Raw genomic sequence first — 26,977 nt, 5'->3', positions numbered from 1 at the left:
ACTATTTCCCCCTACACCTGAAACAGACCCGAAGACTGTGGGTCATACATGTAAACCACAGCCTCCCTCTGAGCTCCTTTGACAGCAAATGGCAGAAATCCAAGAAGGCCTGCCTTGCCCAAGAAAGGGCAAGAAAGCCGACACAGTACCAGTATTCAGGGCTCAAATGAAATGGTCTGGTCTCCCCATCTCTTGGCCCTCCTTTCTCCTGTTGGCTTCACTGTGCAGGCTCCTCCTTCTGGGAGAGAAAAATAGCCCCAGGTAGCTCAGGTACCCCAGAGGTCCTGTTCCTCAGTTACTCTCTTGTTGGCCCTCCTGGGGTAGGAGGCAGCCCCCTCAAGTGGCCCGAGACTGGGAGGCTGGGATGGATGGAGCCTTAAGACATCAAAGGCAGGCAAAACAGCCGTCTGCCATGAACACTTAGCAGAAGCACGTTAAATGGGGCCTGATAACACCAAGTAACAAGGCGACAGTGGTTTAGTTTTCTCACTCCATTTAAAGCCGTTTAATCTCGCTAGGAGGAAATACTGTTCCCCATTTGTGCCCTCCTGAGTGTCTTCACGGATCATAATTTTAAGCTAGATATTTATGCATTTCCTTCTTGGTTACTGGGGATGAAAATGACACCTGCCCAAAGGGGCAATTGTGGGCACCTCGTGAGCCAGTTCAAGTATGAAGTGTGCAGAAGGCCCCCCAGCGTGTCACCTTCACCATGCACCCCCAAGTGGCAGTGGCAGACAGGATCTGGCAGCCATGTGGCCCACCGGTGGGAACACTACTCCTGAAGGATGTTCCTGGCTCCTATTCCCTAAATATGAGGGTTGTGATCAGTCAAATCAAAACTAAAAATATACCCATTTCCAAAAGCCCCTTAGGGGTTGCTCCCACCCCTGAGAACCAACAGGCCTCAGCCACTTTGGTTCACAGAGAGGGAACCGCAGTCCAGAGTGTGCTGGCATCTCCTGGGTTTGTCTGAACGGTGAGGGCTCTGGGTCTGGACTCAGTGGAACCCATGCTGCACCGCTAATTAGGTGGTGACCCCTGGCAGTTAAAAGACTCAGAACCAGATTCCCCTGAGGCCCAGAAGGCCTGTTACCTCCCTGAGCACCCCTCCCTCCTCCCACCCTCATTCTGCTTCAGCTACACTGGCCACCTTGCCAGCCCTTGAACCTCTGCAGGTCTCTGCCAGGGGTCCTCCCCCCACATATCTGTGAGTTCCTGAGCCTGCCCCTGGCCTCTTCCCGGGCTTCCCTTGGATGTCCCCCTTTCCATGAAGGTGTCTCTGACTGATGTATTAAATTTGCCCTCCTCAAACGAACCCGCCAAAACCCCTCTCCCGGCCCCGTCCCTTTTTAAAATAACATTTGCCACCATTCAACAGACACCAACTTTATTTGTCCATCACTTCACTGCTCCTGGAACCTGGGACCTGGAGGCTACAGTAACAGCCCCACTTTATGGGACGGTCAGAATGAGTAGATTCACTCAATAAATGCACACTCCTAGAGTGTCTTCCTGGGGGCGGGGTGGGGTCTGTACCGACCTCCCCCCATGGGCCCAGGGACTGACTAGCAGGTTGGGGGTCCCTGCAGCTCTGGGACCAGCTCACTCCGGCACACAATGACAGATAGGCAGGGCCAGGCTGCTGGTTTATTTGTCGCTGGAGGTGGTAGGTGGCAGTGGCGGGAGGGCGCCCTGCCCCGGCTTGCCTCAGCTCTTGCCTCAGCTCTTGGAGTAACGCCTCTGCAGCGATTCCCGGTAGAAGCGGAAGACGTGCTGGGAGGCGGTCTGGGCTGCTGCCAGGCACTGCTGGAGCTGGGAGGGGAGACAGGTCAGTGCTCAGGGCCCGGGCCTGCCCCGTGGAGGCTCCCCCAGGCCCCACCTGATTCCCAGAGTCCCCAGACCTAGCCCTCCACAAGTAAGGCAGGTGGTGTGGGGATTACTCCAAGTGCACCCCCTCCTCCCGGACTGCATGGGCTCCCGAGAGGAGAAAAGGAGAAAAAAAAGACAAGGGGAAAGCTCCAGGGGTCAGATTCCTGCAGCTCCAAGCCCTCAGACCAAGGGGATCGGGCATCCTGACCCCTGGAAGTGACCGCAACCTTGTTGATCTCTGGAGCCAGAGTTTGGAATTTTAGAGCCACAGGCCCTGTGACTCCAGTCTTACAAGCCATGGGATCTGAGACACCCCAGATCTTTACTGCCACGTATGCCTGGATTCACAGGAGGGCCAGGTTGGAAACGCTCTTGGAGACCATTTCATCCAACAGTTGCCAAACTGTTTTACGGACATTCCAAACTCCAAGGTGCACAGCTCTGGGCTGGAAGCTGGGAGGCCTTCAGGTGCCCCTACCTCTTGATTTCAACCTGAGCCCCTCTTCTATTCTCGTAAGTTGGGCTTCCCTTTAAAATTCCCACAAGGGTTTCTATGGCTGCAAAGTTTGAACACTCCTCTTTACAGAAGGGATGCAGGGAAGGAGCTCTCCTTAAGCCTCTGAGGATTGGGACAGGACCTGACGTTAAATGGGAGGGAGGGATCTGACAGTCACCCCTAATCACACGCTGGTACCTCAGCATCGGAGTAGAGCCCCTTGGTGGTGGACATCAGCAGCTTCCGCTCCACACTGTCAAGTGCAAACGTCAGGACTGCCCGGGCCTCCTAGGGATGAGGGGTACAAGGTGGGGGACCTGGGACTCTCCCCTCAGACACAATCTCAGCTGGTCCCAAAGAAGGGGCTTGCTTTTCTCCCAGCCAGGCACTTATGTATCAAGTGTGTGTGGTTTTTTTTTTCCCCCTACATATCATTCCTTCCCTGCTTCCCTGGGTAACCGCCTCCCACGCCAGACTCCACCACACGGTTCTGACAGGGGCTTCTGAGCACAGTCTCCTGTGCCACAGGGGCAGCCACAGTGCCCATCATTCCCTGGTGCCTTCCAGCCTCCCTCCAGTGCTCTGTACCCCTGGGGCTGGAAGCCAGCAAATTCTGTTTCCCAGATTCTTCCACCAGTAAGGTTCTACCAGTAATCTGGGGGAAGACTGGAAGGAGGGAGAGCAGCATCTTGGTCCTCCCTGCAGCAGGAGTTTGGGGTACATCACCTGCCACAGTAGCCATGGAGGTGGGCTGGGCTCTGGACTTCAGCAGCCAGTGCAAAGCCAGAGCATTTCTAGTTCCAACTGCACCAGTGTCTCCAACAGCACAGACTAGGAGTTGCCTTCAGGCTTCTAATATCTGGGTGGCCTCCCTTCTTCCTTTTTGCTCCTGCAGCTCTTCCAACATGGTTGTAACCAGGTCCCAGCATTAAATTCCCTCTGTCTGAAATCCCCCAAGGAGTTTCTGCTTTCCCGACTGGATGTGACTGTTACAGTCGGGCAAATAACTGTGACTAACCAGAGCCCTAGCACACTGTGCACTTGAGAAAAAGTTCTCTCCTCCTTTGCTTTTGATTTTCAGCCTCTAAAAATTAACTCCCTTTTTGCTTAGATGGGTTAGAGTTGGGTTTCTAGCACTTGCCCAAATGAACAGAGCAGAGCTCACCAGTTGGGACTGAGGTGGTACAAGCCAACAGTTTTGGAGAAGCGAGGCCTAGAGGAGGAGAGGGAGCGTCTGCCTGAGGTCTTTGACCACCCTGCCCTTCATACCTACCTTTTCCTGCTTTGCTGTGGGGTCCAGCATGAGGGTCCCACCAGAGTCCAAAGCACAGGTGACCCCACAGAACAGGGCCCGCATGGGTACCCCAGCGTCCACCAATGCCATGCAGGCAGCATTCAGGCAACAGGCCAGGAGCTGAGTGCCACAGGCAGTGGTTAAGTTTCTACAACACATGCACGCCTCCATTCACCCTGCTAGTGCTTGTGGCAGACATCACTAATTGCTCACAGAAAAACAGAATGGGAAAGTAGTGCTGGGATCCACTATCCTTGAGTTCCAGACTTGAATTTGCCACCCGTAAGCTGTGACCTCGAGCAAGTTACTTACTCTCTCTGAGCCTCAATCAGGAATCATAATGATATGCAACAGATAGGAACCTTCAAGGAAACTGAGGGCGGAAGCCTTCCAAGATCACACAAGGAGGCAGTGGCAAGGCCAGGCCCGGAGCTTGGGAATTGAGCAGGTGGTGCTATCAGGTGACAGAGGGATGAGGCAGTATCCTGGGAGCCCACAGTCCGGGGAAGAGGTGTGGCTGGGGTGCGGTGCGAGGTGAGCAGAGGCCTAAGTCAGACAGCTGGCCACACCTCAGGTTCCTCAAGTCCCTCCTCCCCAGGCCTAATGTGGCAGATAAGGGCCCAGCTTTACAGTCAGTCAGTCCCACCTCTGCCACTGACCCTATATTACCTCCCTTCCGTAAAATGGGTTCACAACAGATCTCGTCTTCCCCATCTATGAAGTGTCTGACCAGCACAGGGCCACGCCCCAGCAGAGCCTTCTAGAAAGGCCGGTTTCTGGTCCTTGGCCTCCACCTTTCTCACCCAAACCACAGCCATCTTTCAAGGCTGAGCTGTTGAACCAACCCCTCTGCCTGCTTAGGGCTCCTCCAGTGTTGAACCTCAAATCCAAGCTCAGGGTCAGAACAGAGGTCAATGGCACAGGCTTTGGAGTCAGATAGGCCTGGGTGTGAATTCAGCCTCTGCTGCCTTCCAGCCACATGACTTGGGCAAGCAAACTCCCCTCTCTGGGCCTCGGTTTCCTCACGTGAAACATGGGAACGGAACACCCACCTGCTAGGGGCCTTGAGCTCTAGAACCAGATGGCCTGGGCCCAAGTCCTGGCCCTGCCAATTACTAGAAGTGTGAGTTGACCCTACTGTGCAAATTAAATGAGTTAGGTATAAGGTGCTCAGAACAGTGCCTGGCATGTAGTAAGCACTCAAGCCGTGCCTGCTGTTCTACAACAAGTTGGTGCTTGTGAAACAGACTAGTAGAGGGTGCATACATGGCCATCAGTAAGGGGGCCAATCAGAGATTCTGGAGGACTTCCTGGAGGGGGTGGCCTGGGGGAAAGGATACAGAGCCAGCATCACTGACAACCTGCAGCACCACAGTTATGGAGGTGCGGGGATGCAAGGCTCCCAGCACCACTGCTTCACACGTGTTTCTGATCAGTCGCTCTCGGCTCTTCTCTGCTACGCCTGGGGAAATCAGGGGAGGGGTAGGGGTGGTCAGGCGCTTCCCTCCCGTCTGGCTCACCTTCCTCCATATGCCCCACCCAAACCCTCTGGAAAGGGCCTGCAAGTCTCAGCCCTGGTTAGTACAAGACCCTGCATGGACGATAGAGGATTCCTGGTGGGAAAGAGAGCCTCAGAGCTCCCAAATCCAGTGCTGCTGTCTACTCCCATCCCCATGGGCCCAGCTCTGGGGAGTGAGGGGGACAGAGCGTAAAAGGGCAGAAAAACAGGTTAATGGAAAGAAGGAGAGACGGAGCCCGGAGAGAGGAGGGGAAAGTGAAGACTGAGAGAGAGAGAAGTGACAGGAACACAGGCAGAGAGCTGGAGAAAGAGACAGAAATGGCTGAGGGGAGGGAGAGGGGGAGTGGAGACTGGGGACAGCAGTCGGGGAGACACCGGGCAAGACGCCCCAACAGAGTGGACATCGGAAGATCCAGCTGGGCCCAATTACCAGGCAGCCCGGTCTTCGGCCTCAGGATCACTTCCAGGGTGGCCTTGTTGAAGATCTCTTTGCTGACCTTCACCTCAGCTGGCCCGTACACACCAGCCAGGACAGACGTATCCCCTGGGGAGACAGCACAGGAGGCCTCATCCACATTTTCCCTGACTCTGGGGCCCAATGTGCGGCACTTAACAGTGTGGGGACTGAGCCAGGTGGCCAGAGCTCCCCACATCACCCCTACTCTGGCCTCCCATTTGTTGGCAGTGATTCTTTGAACACTTGCTTCGTTTCTCTGCTTTCACTTCCTCATCCGCACAATGAGGATAACAGTACCCTCCACTGCCCCTACCTGTGAGGATTAAATGAGATAATCTATTTAAAAGAAAAACGCTGCCAGGGAACTGCTGAGTGCCCAACAGACTTTTGCTATTATTATCAACTTTAACATGCAGTCCTTCCTGAGCGCTAACCTTCCTTCCTCTTACTGCTGTGGTCCCAACTTCTCCTTCCAAAGCATCCCCTAGCCCAGCTCTCTTCCTTCAGGCCTACATCCCCAGACTCTGCAGCAGTGGAGAGAAAGGGGTAACAGTCTGGGGGTGGGTCCTGACTCCTGCTGACTTCCTCCTGGCATTTTGCTCACTTCCCTGGGCCTCAGTTTTACCATCTGCAAAATGAAGAGACTGGACTGTAACATCAGCTTCCAGGCTTTGCTAACCACAACTCCCCATAAGAGATTTTAGAGCAGGATCCAACACACACATCTGTGTGTACTTAATGGAACGAAAGCCTCACAAAACAACTGTTACCATTACTGCTTTGATACACTCTGATATTCTCCATTCTAGGTTAAAAGAACCATTAACAAATGCAATTCTCAACCCTGGCTGTACACTGGACTCACGGCGGAGCTTTAAAAGATTCTGATGCCCAGGCCCCTTCCCCAGGAGCCTCTGAGCTCTGCAAGCTGCTCTAATGTGCAACCGGGCCTGCAACCTGTAGGGGGAAGACATGGAGCTCTCTCTCGAGCACAGCTTCCAAACACTGGCCTGCAATCAGAATCACCGCAGCAGTTAACTTACAGTGTAGAGGGCCAGCCTTAGTTGGCATGGGCAGGTTTTGGGGCTTTGCATTTTTAACCTCACCAGAGAGTCTGAGGTCACAGGCATGTGGGACACACTTTTGAAGGTCTGCACAGAACCCTGCTCCAGGGTCCTGGGCTTTGGGGCTTTAGAATATGGAAGGGGCTCAGTAGTTCTTAAGCTCTAAAAAACTCCAGGCAGCTGCATTTAGCAACAGCTCAGCCTGGGGAAGGTTCTGGGAAAGTCCCGGGTGAGGCCTTCCCTGCCCCCCCCCCTGCTCCCCGGGGTTGGGAAGGAGGAGCTGCCATGTAATTGGGGGGATTCTTCTTGGCTCCCAGAGGCTGTGCCCTGAAGGGGGAAATTATCCAAACAGAACTAGATCCACAATGGGGTCTTCCTTCCTGTTACTCCAGATGAGCTCTCTGTGGTTCATCTGAGCGTAGGGGTCCCTCCACTCTCACCTTCTCCAGGACATGGCTCCAGCAATTCCCTCCCCTCTGGACCCTACATCCATCTAACTCCAGCCCCACTGAGCTGATCCTCTTACAGCAAAGCTCCTGAAGAGCCGTCTCCACTCACAGACTCTTTTCCTCCCTGACCCCACCACGCCACTGGAGCAGCTCGACAGTGCCATCCAGGATCTGCGTCCAAGTTGTCAACCCACAGGCCATTCCCATCCTCACGTGATGCAGCCTCTCAGTAGGGCCGAGGCAGCTGGTTGGCCCTTACATCTCAAACTCATTCTTCTCTGGGCTCCAGGTCACTGTCCTCCCTTGGTTTTCCTCTTACATTACTGGCTACTCCTCCTCAGTGTCTTTTCCTAGCTCTGCACAAGTTGGAAGACCCAGGGCTTAGTCCTGAGACCTCCTCTCTTCTCCATCTATACTAATTTTGGTGGTAATTCCAACCAGTCAGTAGCTTGAAATACCACCTATAGCCGACGGAGTCCAAATTCCAGTCTCATATGTACTACCGCCCAGTCCACACTGCCACTCGGATTCTACCAAGCACTGCAAATTTAATCTTCCAAACTGAACCCATCTTCTGCTAGCACAGCTGATCTAAGAGAAAAAACATTAGGGTTCTCCCTGACTCTCTCATACCTCCAAACCAAACCATCTGCAACATTGGTCAGTTTTACCTTCAAAACACACCCAGGATCTCACTACCCGCCTGCTTCCACTCTGGTCTGAGCCACCATCGTCTCCCTCCTCCCTCCGATCCTCTATAGTCAACACTGCAGCCAGAGAGGTTCCATTAAAATATATTCAGATCATGTCACATGGCTCCGTTGTCATCATTAGGCCTTATGTGACGGGCAGTCCTTACCTCTCTCCAACCTCCTGTCACTGCTGCAGCCACACTTGTCTCCTGACTGTTCCTCAAACACACCAGGCAAGTTTTTGCCTCAGGGCCTTTACCCCTGTTGTTCCCAATGCTTGGTAAGCTTTCCTCTTGATCTCTTTAGGGTTTGTTCCCTTACATTTGGGTCCTTATTGAAATGGTGCCATCTCAGTGAGGCCTTTCCCGAACACCCTATTTAAGACTGCTTGCAACCCTCTCTGGCATACCCTATTCCTCTTCCCTGATATATTTTTCTCCATAGTATTTTGCTGTATATTTTACTTAGTTACCTTTTGTCTGTCTCTCTGAATGGAATGCAAATTCTGTTAGGGCAGGGATTTAAAAAATTTTTTTATCTGTGTATTCTCAGTCCCTAGAGCAGCACTTAGCAAAAATGCAGGTGTTCAACCAAGGAATGAATGAAAGTAGGCTTTGTACCTGGGTTTAAGATAATACCCTAGAGAGGGGCCTGAAGCATTTATAGGGGTGATCCTTAGGCCTATCTCCAGAGGAATGTTTACCCAGGTCAGGGAGTTGAGTCTAGTTTGAGAGGTATTTAGCTAGCGGAAGGGGATATTTACCTAATAAGTAAGACCTGCCCCAGTCTTAGGGATATATGGAGAGTTGTGTATCCCAGGCAAAGGGATATTTATCCAATTGTTGGGGCGGGGGCTGGGGCCATCACCCGCAATCTGTAAAGTATTTACTTGGGTAAAAAATCTGCCACGTATCTAGGGAGTAATTAAACTGGTAGTGGTGATTTGCCAGACTACCGGGTATTTATGCAAACAAATGGGCTTGCCTCAGTCTGGGATGTATGGACCCACGGTTGGTGTGTGGGAGGCCGGGAAGGAACCTAGTCAAGGGAGACAGTCACCCAGATGAAGAGATTTTCCCTATTCCGAGTATTCGTTAAGAGGAGGTCTGCCCCTCTTTCATTTTGAGCACTACTTACCAAGTGGAGATATCTTCTTTCTAGTCGGGAGGGAGACATATGTCTGCTGGCGTATGCAGTAGTATCCACCCGGGCAAGAACCGCACCAGTCCAGGAGGGTTATTTACCAGCTAGCAGAGTACACTGTAACCACCCCCTCAAACGAATACCACTTGGGTAAGTTCTTACCTTGCAGGAAAGAGGCAGAGCCATCAGGCCGGGACAGCAGGTTCTGTTCGCAGGCAAAGTGCCGGAGGCTACAGCCGGGGCCCCGAGGGCCGGACTCTGTTTTAGACTCAGCGCGGATCTTAGCTTCATTCTGCATCGCCCCCTCCATCGCCCCGGACCCCACGTGCAGCGGGGATTCTCGCTTCCGCACAGAAACGCGCGCTTGCGTACACACTGCGTACCCAGTGCGCACGCGCCGCCGGGGGCTCCAGAATCCGCGCCTACACGTGGCTCCGCGTTTACTAACAATCTGGTCGCTCTCACTCCCGCCTCGAAAGTCCAGGAAAGCCATTGGACAGAAGAGAAAAGAGGGCGGGCCTTGGCATGAGCTCTTCCTACCCGAGGCCCCCGGGCCCTGAAACCCTGGGGCTCTAGCCAGATTGCCCTCTTCTTTGCCTGTTACAGAAACAACTACGACGAGGCGGTCTGAGTAACTTTGGGGGAAGCTGTATTGTTTTATCCCCCTACATATGTGTCCTACAGACCACAGGACTAGTAGCAGGTGGTTTCTTGGCAGGATGATTTGGCATTTGAGTCAGGCTCATGAAGGGGCAGCCTCAGTCTCTCCAGTCTCGCGAGGAGAGGGGGCGGGTCGCCCAAGGATTGTTAGTCAAGATGGCGCTGGCAGCTGCTGCGGCGAGGGTTTGGGAGCCAAGTCGAGGCTTGGGCCAGGTCGGCCTCCTGGTCCTGCGGAGGCTTGGGGCTCGGGGGCTTGCTAGATCTGTGAGTACTTGGGACACCGGGGAGTTTTCCGCAAGGAGGCATAGGGACGTTAACGCTGTCTTCAGAGTGTAGGGGTCCCTGCAGGGAGTGGAGGATGAATTGTTACCGAAGGGACGAGGGCTGGGAGAACCACTTGGAGAGGATACACAAGAGAGGAACTTTCACTTCTTAGGAAAAGCGCCGCAGGTCCTTTGTAGACCCTGAAGGAGGGAGATAATTGGAGAGAGCTAGGGGGCTTCTCATTAGTTGCCATCTATCACCCGGTGAGGCCGCAGGAGGAAGATGTGACTTTTTCCCTCAGGGGCTGGAGAGTGAAACTACGTTTGTAAGAGAAGGACTTTCTTCTCGGTAGAAACATCCCCTTCAAAGAGGAGAAAAGAGAGAAGGTCCCTCATCACGGGCTTTTTAGTGCGTTGTGTTTCTTTGCTCTAATTCTGATTTTAAAATGAATTGGTTAAAAAGTCGTTTGATCTGTGCCCTCAGGTGGAATGCCTGGCCAGGGCCCTTGTCTGTTTATACAGAGGAGAGAATCAGTAAATATTTGTTGAATTAATGAGAGGGGAAGCGAAGAGAGAGAGGTCTAGACAGAGCACTTTGCCCACATTTCTTAGAAACACTTGAGAAATGCCTTGTTTCTTGTCAAAAGGGTCAGGCTCCCTTTAGGTTGATGCTAAGTGGCAAGCAGAAATTTAGTTAGGAGCTCTGTTCAGAGGGAGAGAGGCAGTGAGCTGCAGAAAAGCTGTGAACTAGAATTTTACATAGAAGAGAGTAGTGGTTAAGAAGGTGGGCTCTGAAGCTAGACCATGTGGGGTCATACCCCTAACCTGCCACTTTCCAGCTCTGTAGCTTTGGGCAAAGGACTGCTCCTCTCTGGACCTAATTTGCTCCTCTGTAAAATGCTAACCTTGGTCACCTCATAGTGTTGTGAAAATTAAATATGTCAAGTGCAAAGAAGCGAACCTGGCATGTGACAAAGGCAATAGGAGTGTTGGCGGCTGTTGAAAGTAAAGGTGGAGGGAAAGGACAGAAACTGACCTTGGAGATGGGGGATAGGAAAGGAGTGACCTTGGGAGGGCCTGGATTGGTGGGGGCCTTAGTGGGAAATCTGTCATGATCTTGTAGGGTTGGGCCTGATCGTCTGATCTTCAAACCATTCAGGAGGGAAGATGGAACCTGTGGGAAAGAGCTGTAGCTAGAGAGGGAAGCAGGGGAGGAGGATGGGCTGCGAATGAGGTTTAGGGGTACCTAGGAAGGGAGTCACTTGACGCAGGTAATTTCAGAAGGGTTGCTGGAGCAAAATGGAGGTGGGACAGCCCCTGCCTTTGGGCTGTTCTGTGCCAGGTGTTTGAGGAGCAATCAGATCCTCCACATCTGGTCTCCCTGGAGCTCACTGACTGGCCTTTGGGGTGGGGGTGGGCTGCACTGGAGTGGGAGTAGGGGAAGGTCATTTATAGCTGATCAAATCTGCGTCCTGGCTCAGTCTCCTTGCTGCCCTTCCTCTTGCTTCCCTTCCTTTTTTAAAAATGTTATTTTTTGGCGTGGTGGGCAGGGGCAGCAGGAGGTTATTCAGTCCCTGCTTTTTGTTTATCTATTTTCAGAGCCCATGTTTTTAATTCTCCGTTTTTAATTATCTCACTTTTTTTTTTCCTTAAGATTAAAAAAGATTTTTTGGAGGAGGGCAGGGAAGGAGTAGTAGCCTTTAGTCAAAGAAGCTTTTAGGCCAGGGCTGTCCCATAGAACTTTTTGTGTTGATGGGAGTGTTCTGTATCTCTGTTGTCCACTACAGTAGCCACACGCCACACGTGGCTGCGGAGCACTTGAAATATGGCTAATGGGACTGAGGAACTGGAGTTTTAATTTCCTGTATTTTTAATGAGTTTAAATAGCCGCAGGTGGTTGGTGACTGCTGTATTGGATGGTGCAGTTTTAGCCAATCAAGGTGGAGTTGGGAGAGAGTGCCTTGGGGGCAGGTTGGGAGGCTGTTTCACAGTGGACAAATTGGGTTGTTGGGGCAGGTTGGGTTGGGAGGAAGTTTCCATATTTCTCTCCTGACTGCTTGCTCCTCCTTTCATGTCTTTTATTCACTATCCTGTTGCCCTGGAGGCATTTGCCTGATTCTGTCTCCCTCTCCCTGCAGTTGCTAGCTGAAGTTTTAGTCATCAGGGAGAAGAGGAGGGAGGAAACTTGATTGTCAAGGAGTCCTGAGATGGTTTCTCAGCCACCACCCTGAGAAGCAAGTGGGACCTTGGCCAAGTCACTTTACTACCCTGAGCTTAGCAAGTAGGGTGAGTGCTCTGGTGGAAGTCAGGAAGCTCCTCCAGCTGGGCCTGTATGATCCAACCCAGCTGTTCAGGCAGCCTGTTCGGGGGCTCTAGTGCTCCAGGGCCCGGTGTGGCATCTCCAGGTGGTTGGTGCCCAGCGTGTACTGTGGTATGAAACCATAGGGGTTCATCTCCTTCTTGATTGGTGTCTTTTTATTTAATTGAAGTATTGTCCATTTACATTGTTGTGTCAGTTTCTGGTGTACAGCATCATGTTTCAGTCTTACATATACATACGTATGCTTCTTTTCATATTCTTCATTGTAGGTTACAAGATATTGAATATAGTTCCCTGTGCTACACAGTATAAGACTTGTTGTTTTGGCCGGTGTCTTAATGAAGCACTTCATAATTTATAGTGCCAAGTCACACCGTTATTACATTTAGTACTACCATCCTGCACGGTATATACTGGTGGTTTTCTTCTATTACAGGGGAGGAAACTGAGTCTCAGAGAGGTGAGGTCTGAACTTGGAGCTCTGGACTCCAAAGCCCAGTCTCTCTGTAGTTTCAAGATGCTTGGAGGAGAAGGTATAGGGCTTTGGTCCAAGTCTTGCAACTCCTGCTTAGGCTAGTCCTAGTGTGTATCATCAGCTGCTGGTGGGAAGAACCGGCCTCAGCGCCCCTGTGCCCTTCCTTCCCTGTCCTTTAGCCCCACTGGCCATTTGCCTCTTCCTTGGACAAGCCCCTCCCACCCAGAGGCCTCTGTAGGGATTTGGTCTTTCAGGTGTCGACCGACAGACCACTTCCTCAGAGAAGCTTTCCTGACCCCATCACCAGTCTCTGTAAAACGGGGACAACAGCAGTACCGACCTCAGAAACATGTGGTGAGGAGTAAAGGAAACAGTTCTTATGAAGCACTTATCACATACACCATGCGCTCGGTAAGGGCTCAAGAAATGGGGCTGCTGTTTCTCTCCAGAGACAGTGAATCTGGTGTGGCCTCGACTGATGCAGGAAAAGGCCACTTCATCCCCTTGGTGGCTCCCTGAGGCTGGGGAGAGCCTGCTTCATCTCCACCCCTCCCTGGCCGCCTTCACCAGAGGCCCCAGGAAGGGGAGGCCGCTGATGAGGTCCCTGACTCTCCTGAGCTGCAGGTAGAGCTGGGGCTCAGCCTTGCAGCGTGCCTCAGCCTGCAGAGAGCGGGTTTGGTGGCCTTAGCTGCCCTTGCTTCATCTGGCTTAACTGGCAGCATCACAGAGCCTCCCACGACAGAACCCCGCCTTTCTCTCCAGCTTCCCTGTAGCAGGCAGGCTGCCTGGCTTTGTATGCTCACGTCACCACACATGAGCTCTGTGGCCTTGGACAAGTCACCTAACCACTCTGAGCCTTAGGGCCACCTCTTTTCCAGAGGTGTGGTAATGGCACCTGCCTCACCTGGGTGCTGGGTGGGTTCAGCTAGCACACGGGCATAACAGAGCAGCTGCCTCGTGTGGCGCCGAGGCATGTAGTTAACTGTTGTTATTGGGGTGCCAGGGTCTCTTCTCTTGCCTCAGAGCCTTGTTGTTCCCGAGGACCCAAGTGTTCTCCTGGCCCCCAGCCTTTGCCTGGCTCACCACTGCTTGTCCCGCAGGCCTCGGCTTCACCTCCCTCCTCCATGAGGCTTTCCTCCTGCTGCATCTGCTGCTGGCAGTGACAGCCTCCTCCCAGAGCTACGGCAGGTGCGTTGCACCTGCCTCACCACAAGCCTGCGAAGTAGAAATTCTTATTTCCATGAGAGGACGCAGGTTCAGGGACACTGTCTCCTGCCCAGGTGACAGAGATGGAATGGGACAGAGCTGTATTCAAACCCAGGCTGTTTAGCTGTCCCGCCCCTCATCCCACCCTGCTGCATGTTAACCCTCTACAGTCCTGCTTCCTCTGAGATTGCCCCTCTTGGTTGTAACTTGTGTATTCAGGGCTTGTCATCCCTCTCCCATCGGCTCCTGCCCTCAGTTCAGGGCCCGACTTAGAGCAGGTATCCACTGTCTGCTTGCTTGACCACAGCGGTTGTCAGATGCACTTGCTAGCCTCTCATTTGTCCAGTGTTCGTCATGTGCCAGGCACTGGGTTGAGCCCTCTACACATGGGCTCATTGACTCTTCATGAGCACCCATGAGATAGATACTCACACCCGCCTCAGTTGACCTGTGAGGAAACTGAGGCTCTGGGTTTAGTTACAGGGCCCGGAGGCAGTGGTCAGCTCAGAGTCCGTGACCTTAACTGGCGCCATATGGAACGGCTGGAGGAGGGGCCGGACCCAGCCTTCCAGAGCAGGCCTGTTTCCTGTGTGGTAGGAAGGGATGTGGCTTCAAGGCTTTGTGTAAATCTGTGCAGCCTCTGCCATTGTCAGTCACTGGTCACCAGGAGAGGACCCCCCCCCCCCCCAAAAAAAAGAAAAAATGGCAGAGATGCATACTTCCTCTGCAGGCATTTTACCACCCACTCCCATGATGGAGCATTTCCTCAGGGCCAGGCACTGTCTGAGCCTTTGGTAGCTCAGGGAATCAGCACAGTAACAGGGTAGGTACCACCGTCACCTCTATAGGCCCAGGATGACGGGGCATGGCCGGGGCCCAGCTCCAGGGTGCAGGGGCATCGAGGTGCCCTGACAGTAGCTTTCCAGCCTTGAAGGCAGACAGTCCTGCCCTGACCCCGGGGTTTGTTCCAAACCCTGGCCCCTGGCCTCCTGTCCTAAGGCTCCTGCCCAGACAGCAGCCCTCATCCGGTTCCACAGGCATCTCCCCTGTGCCTCAGTCTCTCGGGAGTGTCTGCTGGGGGCCTTGGTCTGGAGTTACAATCCAGTCTGAGGTGCCGTCAGGCCTTCTCCCAGGCGCCTCTTGCCCCCATCTTCCCAAGGTGCCAGTCAATTCCTTTTTTCCCATTTCCTGACCTTCCTAGATTTTGTGTTTTTTTCTTCCCTTTTGCCAGTCTTGGAGCACATAGTACGTCCCATGCCTGTGCTGAACCCTCTGTGTGCCTTATCTTAGGAACGTTTGGTGGCAGCCCTCTGCAGCCTTTTTGCAGATGAGGAAGTTCAAAGAGACAAGGTGTTTTGCAGAGGGCTGTGCAGTGAGATAAGAAGTTGGAACCCAAGCTGATGAATTTCATCACTCATTCACCAGTTCAGTCAGTAATCGCTTGTTGAGTGCTCTGTAAAGCAACGTGGACATGCTCCTCGCCTTCCTGGAGCTTGTGATGTGTGGGGGAACGGACACGAGATGAACGGATCTTCTAGGTGGGTCCGGCCCTGTGAGCACTCACGAAGGGGAAGCATGGTTTGCGGGAGTTGGGCTGGTTCCATGACATTGTCAGGCCTGGGCCTGCCCTGCCGTTGGGAGTGTAATTTCCTGTATTTCCTCACAGCCGCAAACGCAGATAAACGCACATGTGTTCCCCCATGGGAACCTTGGATGGCCTTGTTCACTGCAGTTACAGGAGGGAGGGTGGGGAACACATCTGTGCAGCCGCGTGTGAGATCCAGCTCGTGGCAAACCCGGTCATTCTTCCTTTGCTCCTGTTAGAAGTGAATGACTGAGCTTAGCGGGTGGGCAACGGCAGCTGGCTTTGGGGGTCTGGATGTCAGTCCTGCCCTGAAGCTCAGTCCTGACTGACTTGTTTTATTTCTGGGGCCTGGCGCAGGGAGGTTACATTACCTCCCTGAACTTCGGTTTCAAGGGCAATAGTAAATAATCTGTCTCACAGCCACGCTCCGAGGACTCGGTGAGGGTTGTGGACGTGGATCTCAGCCTGGCGCCCGCCAAGTGCTTAATAAAGGGTGTGTTGCAACACTGAGACCAGTCTAAGGCCGTCTAGCTCAAGAGCTAAGAAATGGAATTGGTTCACCTCCTGGTGCACGTGGAGGTGTCTGCCAGGCTTCCCCGCCAGGCCTCTGATCCGAGGGGGTGTGATGCTTCCCACGGACTCCTCCAGCCACGCTGAACTCACTTTTTGCCCTTTGATCTGTTCTATTTTCCCCGGCCTCACGTGCTCTTTCTCTGACTCCTAGATATCCTTTGGGTCCCAGTTCTCACATCACTTCTTCAGGGGAAACTTTCCCTCTTTCCACTCTGCTCTAGCCCCCCGGCTTCTCTTGGGAGAATACGCATCACCCTCATCCCCTCGTCCTTACTTGCTCAGCATCTGTCTTTCCTGCAGGGTGGCAGGGACAGGTGTCTTGCCTGTCATAGGTCTCCAGAACTCAATACCTGGGACGAAGCAGGTGCTCAAGTATTTGATGACTGAGTCAGTCTGGACTCCTGGAGGGAGTAAGGACTGGAGTGGTGGGGCATAAAAGTGTGGGGAGCGGTTTGCCACGTGACGGAGGAGGAGGCTGGCCCAGGATAGAGATGGCAGCAGCCGGGCGGCAGTAGAAACGATAATCCACATTTTTTAAGCTTTTACTCTGCTTACAAATACCCTGCTCACCCTTTTATATTAACGGTTCTAAGCCTCACGACATTTCCACGAGGTGTTCTCCATTTTACAGATGGGAAGGAGGAGACTTGAAGAGGGGAGTCACACTCCCATTGTCACCCAGCAAGGGATTTGAACCCAGGCAGGCTGACAGCTGACTCTTAAGGGCTCACAGACGTAAGCTGGGCAGCCTCCCTCTGGGTACGGGGGTCAGTAAAGAGCCCATCTGGCTGACTCGAGGACGCTCTGTGTCTGTGGTAGCCATAGGGGTGGAGAGGAGGGTGCAGCTGTGGTCAGACTGGAGAAGCCTTGGATGCCAGGGTGAAGAGCTGGGGCCTCTCATGATAATGGCTACCAGTTCCTGAGTTGCCTGCCACTTGATTAGATCGATTAATCTTTACAACAACCCTGTGTAGTAGACACTGTTATTTTCACCCTAGTTTTACAGGTGAGGAGCTGAGACACAAAGAAGTGGGAACTTGCCCAAGGTCACACACTGGGAAGGTGGCAGAGCTGGGAACCATGTGCGTCAGGCCCCAGAGACCACAGCGGCCTTGGCAGCTTAACCACCAGGCCTTACTGCCTACTGCTGTGCAGTTGAGCTGCTCCTGACATGAGTGCCCCCCACCCTCTCTCCCCAGCACCCCCAGAGGCAGCAGCAGCAGCACTTCTCGTCCCTGGATGACAAGCCCCAGTTCCCAGGGGCCTCAGCGGAGTTTATAGACAAGCTAGAGTTCATCCAGCCCAATGTCATCTCTGGGATCCCCATCTACCGTGTCATGGACCGGCAGGGCCAGATCGTCAACCCCAGCGAGGATCCCCACGTGAGAGCCACCTCCCTCTGACTCCATTCCCCCAACTCAAGCCCCTTGCCCATCTCCTCTCTGGTCCTACCTGGCCCATGTCTGTCTGCCTCCATCTGCAGCTGCCCCAGGAGAAGGTGCTCAAGTTCTACAAGAGCATGACGCTGCTCAACACCATGGACCGCATCCTCTATGAGTCCCAGAGGCAGGTGCGTGGGGACGGGCTGGGGAGGGGTGCTTGGGATTACCTGAGGTTACCTACCTGTGTTTGGGCCAAAAGACAGCTCCCAAGGAGGAGGGGGTGGAATGGAGATCCTTGTCTTGAAGTCCTTCAAGTTCTTGAGGTTCTCCTGGGGCTCTGGAGGACAGGGTCGGGGGGGGGGGGCCTGCCCGAGGGCAGAAGGATGGACCAAATCACGGAAAACCTTCTGTCTGCTGGGCTGGGGACTTCGCTGTGCTGGGCGAGGGCAGGCAGGAGAAGACCTGACTACCTCTCCTCTCAGGAGCTCACAGTCTTGAGAAACCGTGGCCTGTGGTGCCTCCCGGCGTGCCCGCGTCCAGTGCGCTGCGATCGTACACTCAGCAGTGTTAATACCAGCAGACAGAGATTCCGTCAAAGCAGTGTCAGAGAATGGAATTTGTTGACTCAAATAACTGCAAGTCCAGAGGGCCTGTTTCAGGCACAGCTGGACCCAGGGGACTGAGAAGGTGTTATCAGACTGTTTCTCTTTTTCTGTCTTTTCTCCTCTCCTTTGCCTTGGCTTCCTTCATTCTCAAGCCACAGTGGTCTCTGGGAGCTCCAGGCTCACAGAGAGGCAGCAAAGAAAGGGTTCAAGGTACCGGCTCTGGAGCAAGACTGCAATCGATATCCTCATTCTGTCCCTCTCTAGCTTTGTGGGCTTGGGAAGGTTGCTTACCCTCTCAGTGCTTCTTTTCTGAAGCTACTTCGTGGGGTTGCTGTGAGGATTGATGTAATGGCCTTAGGAACAGTGGCCACATAAGTAGCTAATATTCATTGTGTGCTGGCTAAGTTAACCAGCACACAGTGAATATTAGCTGCTTATTGTGAATATCAGCCTAGCCATTATTGTCCTTTCTCCTTAGCAGTGGAAAGAGAATGTCTGGTCCCTAATCTTTCAGCAGAAGGCCCAGGGCTGATGTTTACTGGACAGGCTCTGGTCACAGACTTCTCCTTGAAAACCAACCCATGTGACCGACCGGCCAGTCCGGGGCCACAGGCCCATCCCCAGGAACCAAGGGAATGGAGGTATGGAGCCCGTCCCTCCCAGGAGACTGAGAGTAGGGGCATGGGGCCCAACCACCCTCCCAGTCCTAATAAAAATAAAAGCAGTCGTGTAGGCAGATTAATAGTTGTTGTTGTTGTTGTTGTTTTAGTCTTGCATAAAAGAGATGCAAAAAAAGGTTGTCTAGGGCTGGTATGGTGGCAACCACATTGTCACTGGATATCCAGCACTGGCTTCTAGCCTCCAGGGCTCCTCATGAACCAAATGGCTGCTGGAGCTCCCTCCATCATGTCTCATTCCAGGCAGGAAGTGGAAGGAAGGTGGAAGATCAGACATGGCAACACCCAGCTATCTCCCCACACCCACATTTGTAGAACTTTCTAGGTAGTCCCACCAAATGACATCACATGTATCGTGGGTCATTCCCAGCTGCAGGGGAGACTGAGAAAGTAGTCTTTTAGTCTGGGCAGTTGCTGCTTACGGTGGAATGAGATCTGTTAGCAATGAGGAAGAGGGATCGGATGCTGGGCCGGCAACTAGTGACCTCTGCCCCAGCCCAGGTCCTGTTTCCTCAGGGGGCCCCTCTCAGGCTCCTCCCCACACCCACCTCGGCACCCCTGCCAGGCCCTCAGCACCAGCATCTGCCCACTCACTTGGCACTGGGAGGTCAGTTCATTTTTAATTGGCTCCCTACTTAGAAGAAAGGGTTATTCATGTGCTTCCCCGACTGTGACAGAAAGCCAGGCAGGCCTGTGGAACACATGAGGCCTGGGCACAGGGTGTCCTGCGGGTGCCCACCCGGCTCTCTCCGTTTGCCTTTACATGCGTTCCTGCTTCTTCCATCTCTGTGCCAAGGCCCCCGGGTCTCCAGCCAGACTTTGCCTCTTAGCCCCAGATCTACTGGGCTTCTTGCCCTGGGTGTCCCACACCAAATTCAGCCTGTCCAGACTTGACTGCGGCACCTTCCTCCCAGACCTGCTCCTCTTCCTCCCTTAGGCCATTTTGCAGTGAAGGGCACCACCGTCCACCCATTTGCCCAAATTGGACATCCACAGTGTCCCCTCCTGCCCCCTCGCTATCACTTTCCCCCTCATTCACTCTGTCCCTAAGTTTAGTTTGAAAGCCATTCTGCTCAGCACCACCATCAGGAACCCAGACTTCCTACCTTTCTGCTTCACCATCGTGGGCGAATTGGCTTTCATCCTGTGCTTGTTGCCTCATGTTCAGAAGGTGGCTGCCACAGGTCCAGACTCCACTGCCACGTGCAGAGCAGGAAGGAGGGCTGCAGGGAAGGGGCGGCAGCAGCCGCAAGTCTCTTTTATCAGGAAAGCAAAAGCAGACTTCCACTAAATTAGCTGGCTAGAGCTGTGTCCTGCGGCCACCTCTGGCTGTGAAGGAGGCTGGGAACCTGCTCTTCCAGGCTCTGGGATTCGGGGGCTTGGGAGAAGGGAGTTGCTCTGGCACCGGTGGAGCCAGTCAGCAGGGGCTGCCGCTCCCTGCACTACTTAACTCAGTTTCTCCAGACTCTGAGCCATCCCCTCCCTGCCTTCTCACCACCACCCACCTGGCTCACGCACTCAGTCCTGTCTCCTCTGTTGTTCCCCGCACAGCAGCCTGAGAGACAAATCTATTTTGTTTTTTCTTTTTTCATTCTGAGAGACAGGTCTGAGACATCGCTCCACTGAGAGCTATCGGCGGGTTACCCCCATCCTCAGGGTAAAGTCCAGACGTATGGTTTCCCTGCACTCTCTGGGTGTCGTTCCCTGTGCTTCCCGCCTCGTCTCCCCACCCCTCCCACTTTATATCTCTGTCCTTCTGGCCTCTTGGCCTTTGTTGTTCTCTCTGCCAGAAACTGCCACCCTCCCCACCTTTGCTCAGCATAGGCATTGCTCCCTGATGCCTCTCCGTGGTGGGGCGGGTCCCCCTTCAGCCTCCGACTGCACAGCCCCATCACCCTGGTTCTAACCAACCTGGCAGTTTCTCCATGAAAGCAGGAACGCCAGTGTGGCCTGGCCCAGAGCCGGCCTTCAGGAAGCATCTGTTGATTCAGAGTCGTCAGAAGTTGGTCAGTGTTTGGATGTGTCTCTGTCATTGCCCAGCCTAACTGAACCCGGACCTCTGGGCCCTCCTCCACCCCCAGGGCCGGATATCTTTCTACATGACCAACTATGGCGAGGAGGGGACGCACGTGGGGAGTGCAGCCGCCCTGGACAACACGGACCTGGTGTTCGGCCAGTACCGGGAGGCAGGTACGTCTGCCCCTGGCCTGGCGCTGTGAAGCAGGTGCTAGGGGCTTGGGTGTGTGGTCCCCATCGAGGCAGGTCAGGCCCAGTCAGTCCCTCCTGTTGTGGCCCGCATTAGTCACCCATTGTGCTCTTACAGGAGCGGGAGGCCTGAGGAGCTGGAGGAAGACCTTTCCGAGCAAGAAAGAGCCGAGCCAAGCCAGGGGCAGGAGTTGGGGGGCTTCCCCTCCCCAGAGGCCTGGTGGTGTTGTGGTTAAAAGCCTGTGCTCTAACCATTCCATGCCTTGCTGGTGACCATTTTCAGATGTTGGGCAAGTCAATTCTGTTCTTAGCCTCAGTCTTCTCATCTCCAAAGTAGAGATTAGGATGCACTGTCGGGCTGCTGGGAGCATGCAGCAAGGTCAGGCTGAGCTGCAGGCGTGGCTCGTATTGTAGACCCCTGTCCACAGGGTGCAGGGCTCTGCTGGCCTCTCCCGAGATGCTGTATCGTTCAGAGAGCAGAAACAAATGGGAGGGCCCGGCCAGGGAGCGGCTAACTGCTGAGTGAATGCAGCAGAGGATGGAAGGGTCAAAGACTAAGGATAAAGAAAATGGATGAGCGATAAGGAGAGACTGGAGGTGAAGGAGTGAGCCTGGGGAGCTGAGGGTGGGGGTCTAGAGCAGTTGTTGATATGGGGGCCCTGCCAGGGAGCTGCCCTGAGGCAGTGCCAGGGAGGCAAATCTGACCCTTCCTCTTTTTTTTAAAATTTAATTTAATTAAAAAAAATTTTTTTTGCAGTGGGGAGGTGACTACGTTTATATAGCTAATTTTTTGATGGAGGTACTGGGGATTGAACCCAGGACCTCGCGCATGCTAAGCATGTGCTCTACCACTTGAGGTGTTCCCTCTTCCCATGACCCTTCCTCTTAGGTTCTGCAGGATCTTGGGCAAGTTGCTTAACTGGTCCTTGATTCGGTTTCCTTATCTAAGGCAGTAGTTGAGGGACTTCACGGGGCAGGTGACAGAAAGCCTTCAGCACAGGGCCTGGCTCAAGATGAGCACTCAAGAGTCAGAGGCAATGTTGTGACCAGGGCCTCTCACCCTGGGACAGCTCTTCAGCAGGGAGGCAAGGCCTGGCCAGGGAGGGCTCGGGAGAGGGCTCCAAGCAGGGCCTGGAGCAAGGGTCCTGGAGTCACGGGCAGCAGGCTCTACCCTCAGGGGCCACCTCCACAGGAGTGAGCCAACCCGTACCAAGGGTCTCAGAAGGCCTTGCATCCAGGCAGGTGCAGGGTGCACTCAGGCAGGGCAAGGAGGAAAGTCAGACTGCGGGCCCCATTTCTGGCTGGGCAGCTACTCGCCTTGCTGGCTCTGTGTCTCCCATCTGTGAAGTGGGGAGAACAAGGGCACTCAGAACAGGAGCGCTCACTGAGCTCCTGAGTGCCAAGGAGCTGTTCCCAGTGCCGGAGCCCTGCAGCAGAGCGGAGGTCTCTGCCCAAGGTCCCACTGCAGCTGCTGCGGGGAACCCCTGACAATCCCCCTTACGTGCCAGAGCCAGGTGACACAAGGCCCGGGTCAGAGAGGTGCCACCTTGTGGCTCCTTTGATGATGAGGTGGGCGTCCACTGGGGTTTTGTTTCAAGAAGAGGTTTTACTGCCATGAACAGGTTTGAATATTTCTTCTCTAGTCCAGAAGTCGTGAGCATGGCCCATACTTTTCTTTGGTTCATATGATGATTTTTTTAAGTAGATGAATTAGTTGACACACTTAAAACTCAGGTAGTTTCTCATTCTAAAAAGAAAACAGCAAGCTGGATTTCTTCTTTTGAAAAACTGGACCATCTGGCCTCCCGGGGCAGCAATGAGTTGCTTTGAACAGCAGCCTCCCTCTTGAGCCAGGCCTGTGCTTTCTGCCTCTGCCCACCTGCTTCCTGCACCCACTGGTCCCTGTAAGCATCCGATGTGCCTTCCCCGATTCTAGTCCGGCTTCCTTCCTGCACAGGAGGGAAACGGGAGCCCTGGTAGGAAGGGCCTGGCAGGGAACCCTCACAGGGTTGACCCGCCTCCTGCATTACCCGCCATGGTAACGGCAGCCTCCTCCCGCACTCAGGCGTGCTCATGTACCGGGACTACCCGCTGGAACTGTTCATGGCCCAGTGCTACGGCAATGTGAGCGACCTGGGCAAGGGACGCCAGATGCCCGTCCACTATGGCTGCCAGGAGCGCCACTTCGTCACCATCTCCTCTCCGCTGGCCACGCAGATCCCTCAGGGTGAGGACGCATTTCCCTGCACGGGCCCTTGCCCTTCTCTGTCCTTCAGGGGCTTCCTAGTTGCTACCACGGGCAGAGTGCTGGTCTGTACAATAGGCTTGCAGGACCCCTCTTGTCTGGGGTCCCTGTCGGAGGGCTGTGGCAGCGTCCACACCCCGTTCGGCAGGCCTGAGCGGGTACGATCACTCTCTCCATTTCCCACACTTGTGCCCCAGGTCTGTTGTTTCACAGGCACAGCCAACTGTGCGTAACTGAGCATGCGCCAGACCCCTCGCTGAAGGTCCGCTGGCAGGGATCAAGAGAAGGGACTCACATTGTCAACCGTGTGGTTCTCGACCCCAGCCCTGCTCTGCCTCTGTCCTCAGAGTCTAATTCCCTAAAGCTTACTCTGGGAGCCCGTGATGCTTAGGTGCTTAGCACCGTCAGTGTGGCTTCTATTAAAGGCCACAGCTTGCTAAGCAGGCCTGCCTGGGGCCAGGCTGCAGCCACATGGCGCAGAGACCACAGGTGCGGACCTCCCTGCCCCACCTCTGGAGCCTGCACTTGATCGAGGGTCGGTCTGCTCCAGGACAGACACATGTGCTGATGTGTCTGCGGGGCTTAGCAGAGGGCCCGGCACGTCGGAAGACCTGTGCACATTCACCCCATGTGTGTTCTGTTTGGGGACAAGGAACAGTTTGTGCCTGAGGTGCGAGGTGGGCACGGCAGCTTTCTGGCAGGAGGGGGCATTTTTGCTGATTTCTATTTCATAAGGTTTCTATAAGGTGGGGCCTGGCCCTCACTTTCCAACTGGGTGACCATTAAGTCACTCAGTCGGCCAATGTACGAAGTCCTTGCTGTGTGCTGGGCGCTGTTCTAGGCACAGTGAACAGAGGTGAGGAAAAACCTTAGCCCTCCTGGTGCTGACACTGTGCGGGGGGTGGGGAGGACCATAAACAGGATGAAGTAACACATGGAGTATGTCAGGGCAATAAAGTCTACAGGGAGAATAAAGCTGAGGGAGTGGTGTGTGATGGGAGAAGGTGGGGACAGGTGTCTCCAGGTGACAGAAATACAGACCAGGAAGTTGGGGGGGCAGGCAGGGTCTTGGGGCAGGTGCTTGCTCTGTGTTTGAGGTGCAGGGAGGAGCGATGGAGCGGGTGTGGAGGGAGGGGCTGAGGGAGGGAGAGCAGTCAGGGCAGGGTGCAGATAGGTGGGGTCTTGGGCCTTTGATTTTTGAAGGCACTTTGACCCAGAGTGAGCCTGAGCCAGGGGAGGGGAGGGGAATGACCGGCCTGGCTCACCTTTTAAGTCCTAGGTTGGCTGCCCTGAGGGTAACAGGTTGGGTAGGTTGGGGCTGGTGGGGAGGCTGCTCTGGAACAGCCACAGGCTAGAGGTGGAGGTGGGGAGGGGTGGGGCTGGGCCCCCGGGGAGAGGAGAGGTGAAGGAGGTGGGGAGGAGGGGTCAGGTTCTGGCTCCACTTTGAAGGTGGAGCAGGTGTGGGAAATGACAAAGTTAGAAGTCAACGATGCGGAAGTCTTTGGCCAGAGCATTTGGAAGGATGGAGCTGGGGTCAGCTGAAGGAAGAAGACTGGGTAGAGCAGCTTCTTGGGGGACAGTCAGGAGCTCAGGTGTCTTCTTTCCCCTCAGAGCCTGGCCACAGCCAGCCTGAGCCCTGGAGCCCCGGGTTGGAGGGCCGGGGTATGTGGGTCTGAGTGCGCATGAGACCCGCGCCTATCTCTGCTCCTGTCTCTGCTCCTGCAGCGGTGGGGGCGGCCTATGCAGCCAAGCGGGCCAACGCCAACAGGGTTGTCATCTGTTACTTCGGAGAGGGGGCAGCCAGTGAGGGGGACGCCCACGCTGGCTTCAACTTCGCTGCCACACTCGAGTGCCCCATCATCTTCTTCTGCCGGAACAATGGCTACGCCATCTCCACGCCCACCTACGAGCAGTACCGTGGGGATGGCATCGGTACGGGCCCGCCGGCCGCTCCCCACCCTGCCTGCGTCCTTCCTTCCCCTCCTCCTCCTGCCCTGGGAGCACAGCTGTTTGCTCTCCTGCCTTTCTCTGCTCTCTCCCCACTCCCTGCTCTTGTGTCATCTGAGCCCTGAGGCCTGACCTACCTCTGTCCCCACAGCGGCTCGAGGCCCTGGATATGGCATCCTGTCCATCCGCGTGGACGGCAACGATGTGTTTGCCGTGTACAATGCCACAAAGGAGGCCCGGCGGCGGGCCGTGGCAGAGAACCAGCCCTTCCTCATTGAGGCCATGACCTACAGGTACCTGCCACCCCCATCACCCCCCTGCCTTGACGGCCGCCATCTTCAGTATCTCCCCCACATTGATCCCACAGCCCCGTACTGTGTAGCCCCTTCCTGACCTTTATTCCATTTCCACCCCTTCTCCCATAGTCCACCCCTCTCTCCTGACCTTCATCCGAGGAGCCGCAGTCTGACCCCTTCCCTCCCCCCAGGATCGGGCACCACAGCACCAGCGATGACAGCTCAGCGTACCGCTCGGTGGATGAGGTTAACTACTGGGATAAGCAGGACCACCCCATCTCCCGGCTGAGGCACTACCTGCAGGGCCGCGGCTGGTGGGATGATGAGCAGGAGAAGGCCTGGAGGAAGCAGTCCCGCAGGAAGGTAAGGGAGGGCCACCCTCTGGGAAACCACCACCCTGGGGCTGGGTTCCAGGATGGCGCGTCAGAACCCTAGGAAGGATGGAGAGGCTGGGGGTCTTGGGGGTAACCCCGGTGATGTCTCTGCCATCGTGCTGCTGTGTCCCGGCCGCTGTCTGCCCTCAGCTCCCTCATCTCTGCAAAGGGATACTGGGGTACCCGCTTCAGAAGCTCGGCAGAGGTGATTTAATTTGAGTGCAGTGTAAGGGTCCATCCAGAGTCGGTGCCCAGCCCTTAGCCCTGGACATCAGACCCCAGAGGCATGCAGTCCACGGTGGGCAGGTCAGACCCTGGTGTTGGGCAGTGCTTGCTTCCTGGCTCTGCCCTTGACTACATCATCCTGGGCACGTCCTTCCCCTTCTCTGTGCCTTGGTTTCCTCACCTCTGAGCTGCCGGCTTCTTAGGGCTGCTGAGAGGCTGAACTGACTCTGTACTCTTCAGTGCGGTGCCTGGGCCTGCTAAGGGTAGAGATGCTGGGATTTGGGATGTTAGGGTCACCACTGTTATGACAGTTATCTCCATTGTCCAGATGGGAACACTTGGCTCAGGGGATAACGCTTTGCCCAGGTCCCACAGTTAAGAGGCAGGTTCCTGGGTGGGAGGCTGGCTGCCTGCCTATTGCCCTTTGTCTCCCAGGTGATGGAGGCCTTTGAGCAGGCTGAGCGGAAGCTGAAGCCCAACCCCAACCTGCTCTTCTCGGACGTGTATCAGGAGATGCCTCCCCAGCTCCGCAAGCAGCAGGAATCTCTGGCCCGTCACCTCCAGACCTACGGTGAACACTACCCCCTGGACCACTTTGAGAAGTGAGGCCGCTCGCCCCACCCGCCTCAACCACCCCAAGGGGCAGAGGGGACTGGAGGGACGCTACTCCTTCCACACACAGCCCCCTCAAAATACTCAGGCCAGGGCAGTACCGGGTGGCTCCTGCTCACCATCCCCGCGCCTACAGGCTGTTACATTGGTGGGGCCTCGTCAGCCCCCTCTCCGGCTTTTGTTACAGGGCCTTCTCTCGGGGGCTGGGCCAGGGCCCCTCGAGGACTGGAAGCCCCTTCTGGGCTGGGGGTGGATGTGGCAGCTCAGCCTGTGGGATTTAGAGTGTGAGGTGGTCAGCAGGGAGTGAATAAACTGTCTCTCTGCCTTTGGCTCCGTGCCAC

The 26,977-nt window shown here is 54.7% G+C and overlaps 2 protein-coding genes across 3 annotated transcripts; one reads left to right on the top strand and one right to left on the bottom strand.

The window, feature by feature from the left end:
• Positions 1-1,373: 1,373 nt before the first annotated feature.
• Positions 1,374-9,429, bottom strand: EXOSC5 (exosome component 5). The gene is made up of 6 exons (XM_006189815.3): positions 9,149-9,429; positions 5,612-5,725; positions 5,003-5,124; positions 3,642-3,782; positions 2,567-2,656; positions 1,374-1,815 (listed from the first exon to the last, which is right to left on the bottom strand). The coding sequence occupies exons 1-6, from the start codon at positions 9,294-9,296 to the stop codon at positions 1,723-1,725; spliced, it is 708 nt and encodes a 235-aa protein (XP_006189877.1). The 5' UTR covers positions 9,297-9,429; the 3' UTR covers positions 1,374-1,722.
• A 325-nt stretch (positions 9,430-9,754) lies between these two features.
• On the top strand, positions 9,755-26,974 carry BCKDHA (branched chain keto acid dehydrogenase E1 subunit alpha). 2 transcript variants are annotated; one of them, XR_004322325.1, is made up of 9 exons: positions 9,755-9,910; positions 17,268-17,450; positions 17,552-17,638; positions 20,814-20,922; positions 23,003-23,164; positions 24,908-25,114; positions 25,281-25,422; positions 25,555-25,788; positions 26,460-26,596. XR_004322325.1 is itself a non-coding variant. In XM_006189814.3 (9 exons), exons 1-9 carry the CDS (start codon positions 9,803-9,805, stop codon positions 26,628-26,630), a joined length of 1,341 nt encoding a protein of 446 aa, XP_006189876.1. In that variant the 5' UTR covers positions 9,756-9,802; the 3' UTR covers positions 26,631-26,974. The 2 variants fall into 2 exon arrangements, 1 of the variants encoding a protein (XP_006189876.1); XM_006189814.3 differs by having other exon boundaries at positions 9,756-9,910; positions 25,617-25,788; positions 26,460-26,974.
• Positions 26,975-26,977: the final 3 nt, after the last annotated feature.

The sequence above is a fragment of the Camelus ferus genome, chromosome 9, assembly GCF_009834535.1.
Source record: "Camelus ferus isolate YT-003-E chromosome 9, BCGSAC_Cfer_1.0, whole genome shotgun sequence".
In the NCBI taxonomy this organism is placed as follows: domain Eukaryota; kingdom Metazoa; phylum Chordata; class Mammalia; order Artiodactyla; family Camelidae; genus Camelus; species Camelus ferus.
This window is presented reverse-complemented; position numbering and strand designations above follow the sequence as displayed.

Coding starts and splice junctions, on each gene's coding strand:
- EXOSC5 (XM_006189815.3), bottom strand. CDS start 9,296: ATGGAGGGGGCGATGCAGAATGAAGCTAAGATCCGCGCTGAGTCTAAA. Junction 5,125..5,611: donor GCCGAAGACCGGGCTGCCTG/GTAATTGGGCCC, acceptor TGATTTCCCCAG/GCGTAGCAGAGAAGAGCCGA. Junction 2,657..3,641: donor CCACAGCAAAGCAGGAAAAG/GTAGGTATGAAG, acceptor CCTCATCCCTAG/GAGGCCCGGGCAGTCCTGAC.
- BCKDHA (XM_006189814.3), top strand. CDS start 9,803: ATGGCGCTGGCAGCTGCTGCGGCGAGGGTTTGGGAGCCAAGTCGAGGC. Junction 17,451..17,551: donor ACCCCAGCGAGGATCCCCAC/GTGAGAGCCACC, acceptor CTCCATCTGCAG/CTGCCCCAGGAGAAGGTGCT. Junction 25,423..25,616: donor ATTGAGGCCATGACCTACAG/GTACCTGCCACC, acceptor CCCTCCCCCCAG/GATCGGGCACCACAGCACCA.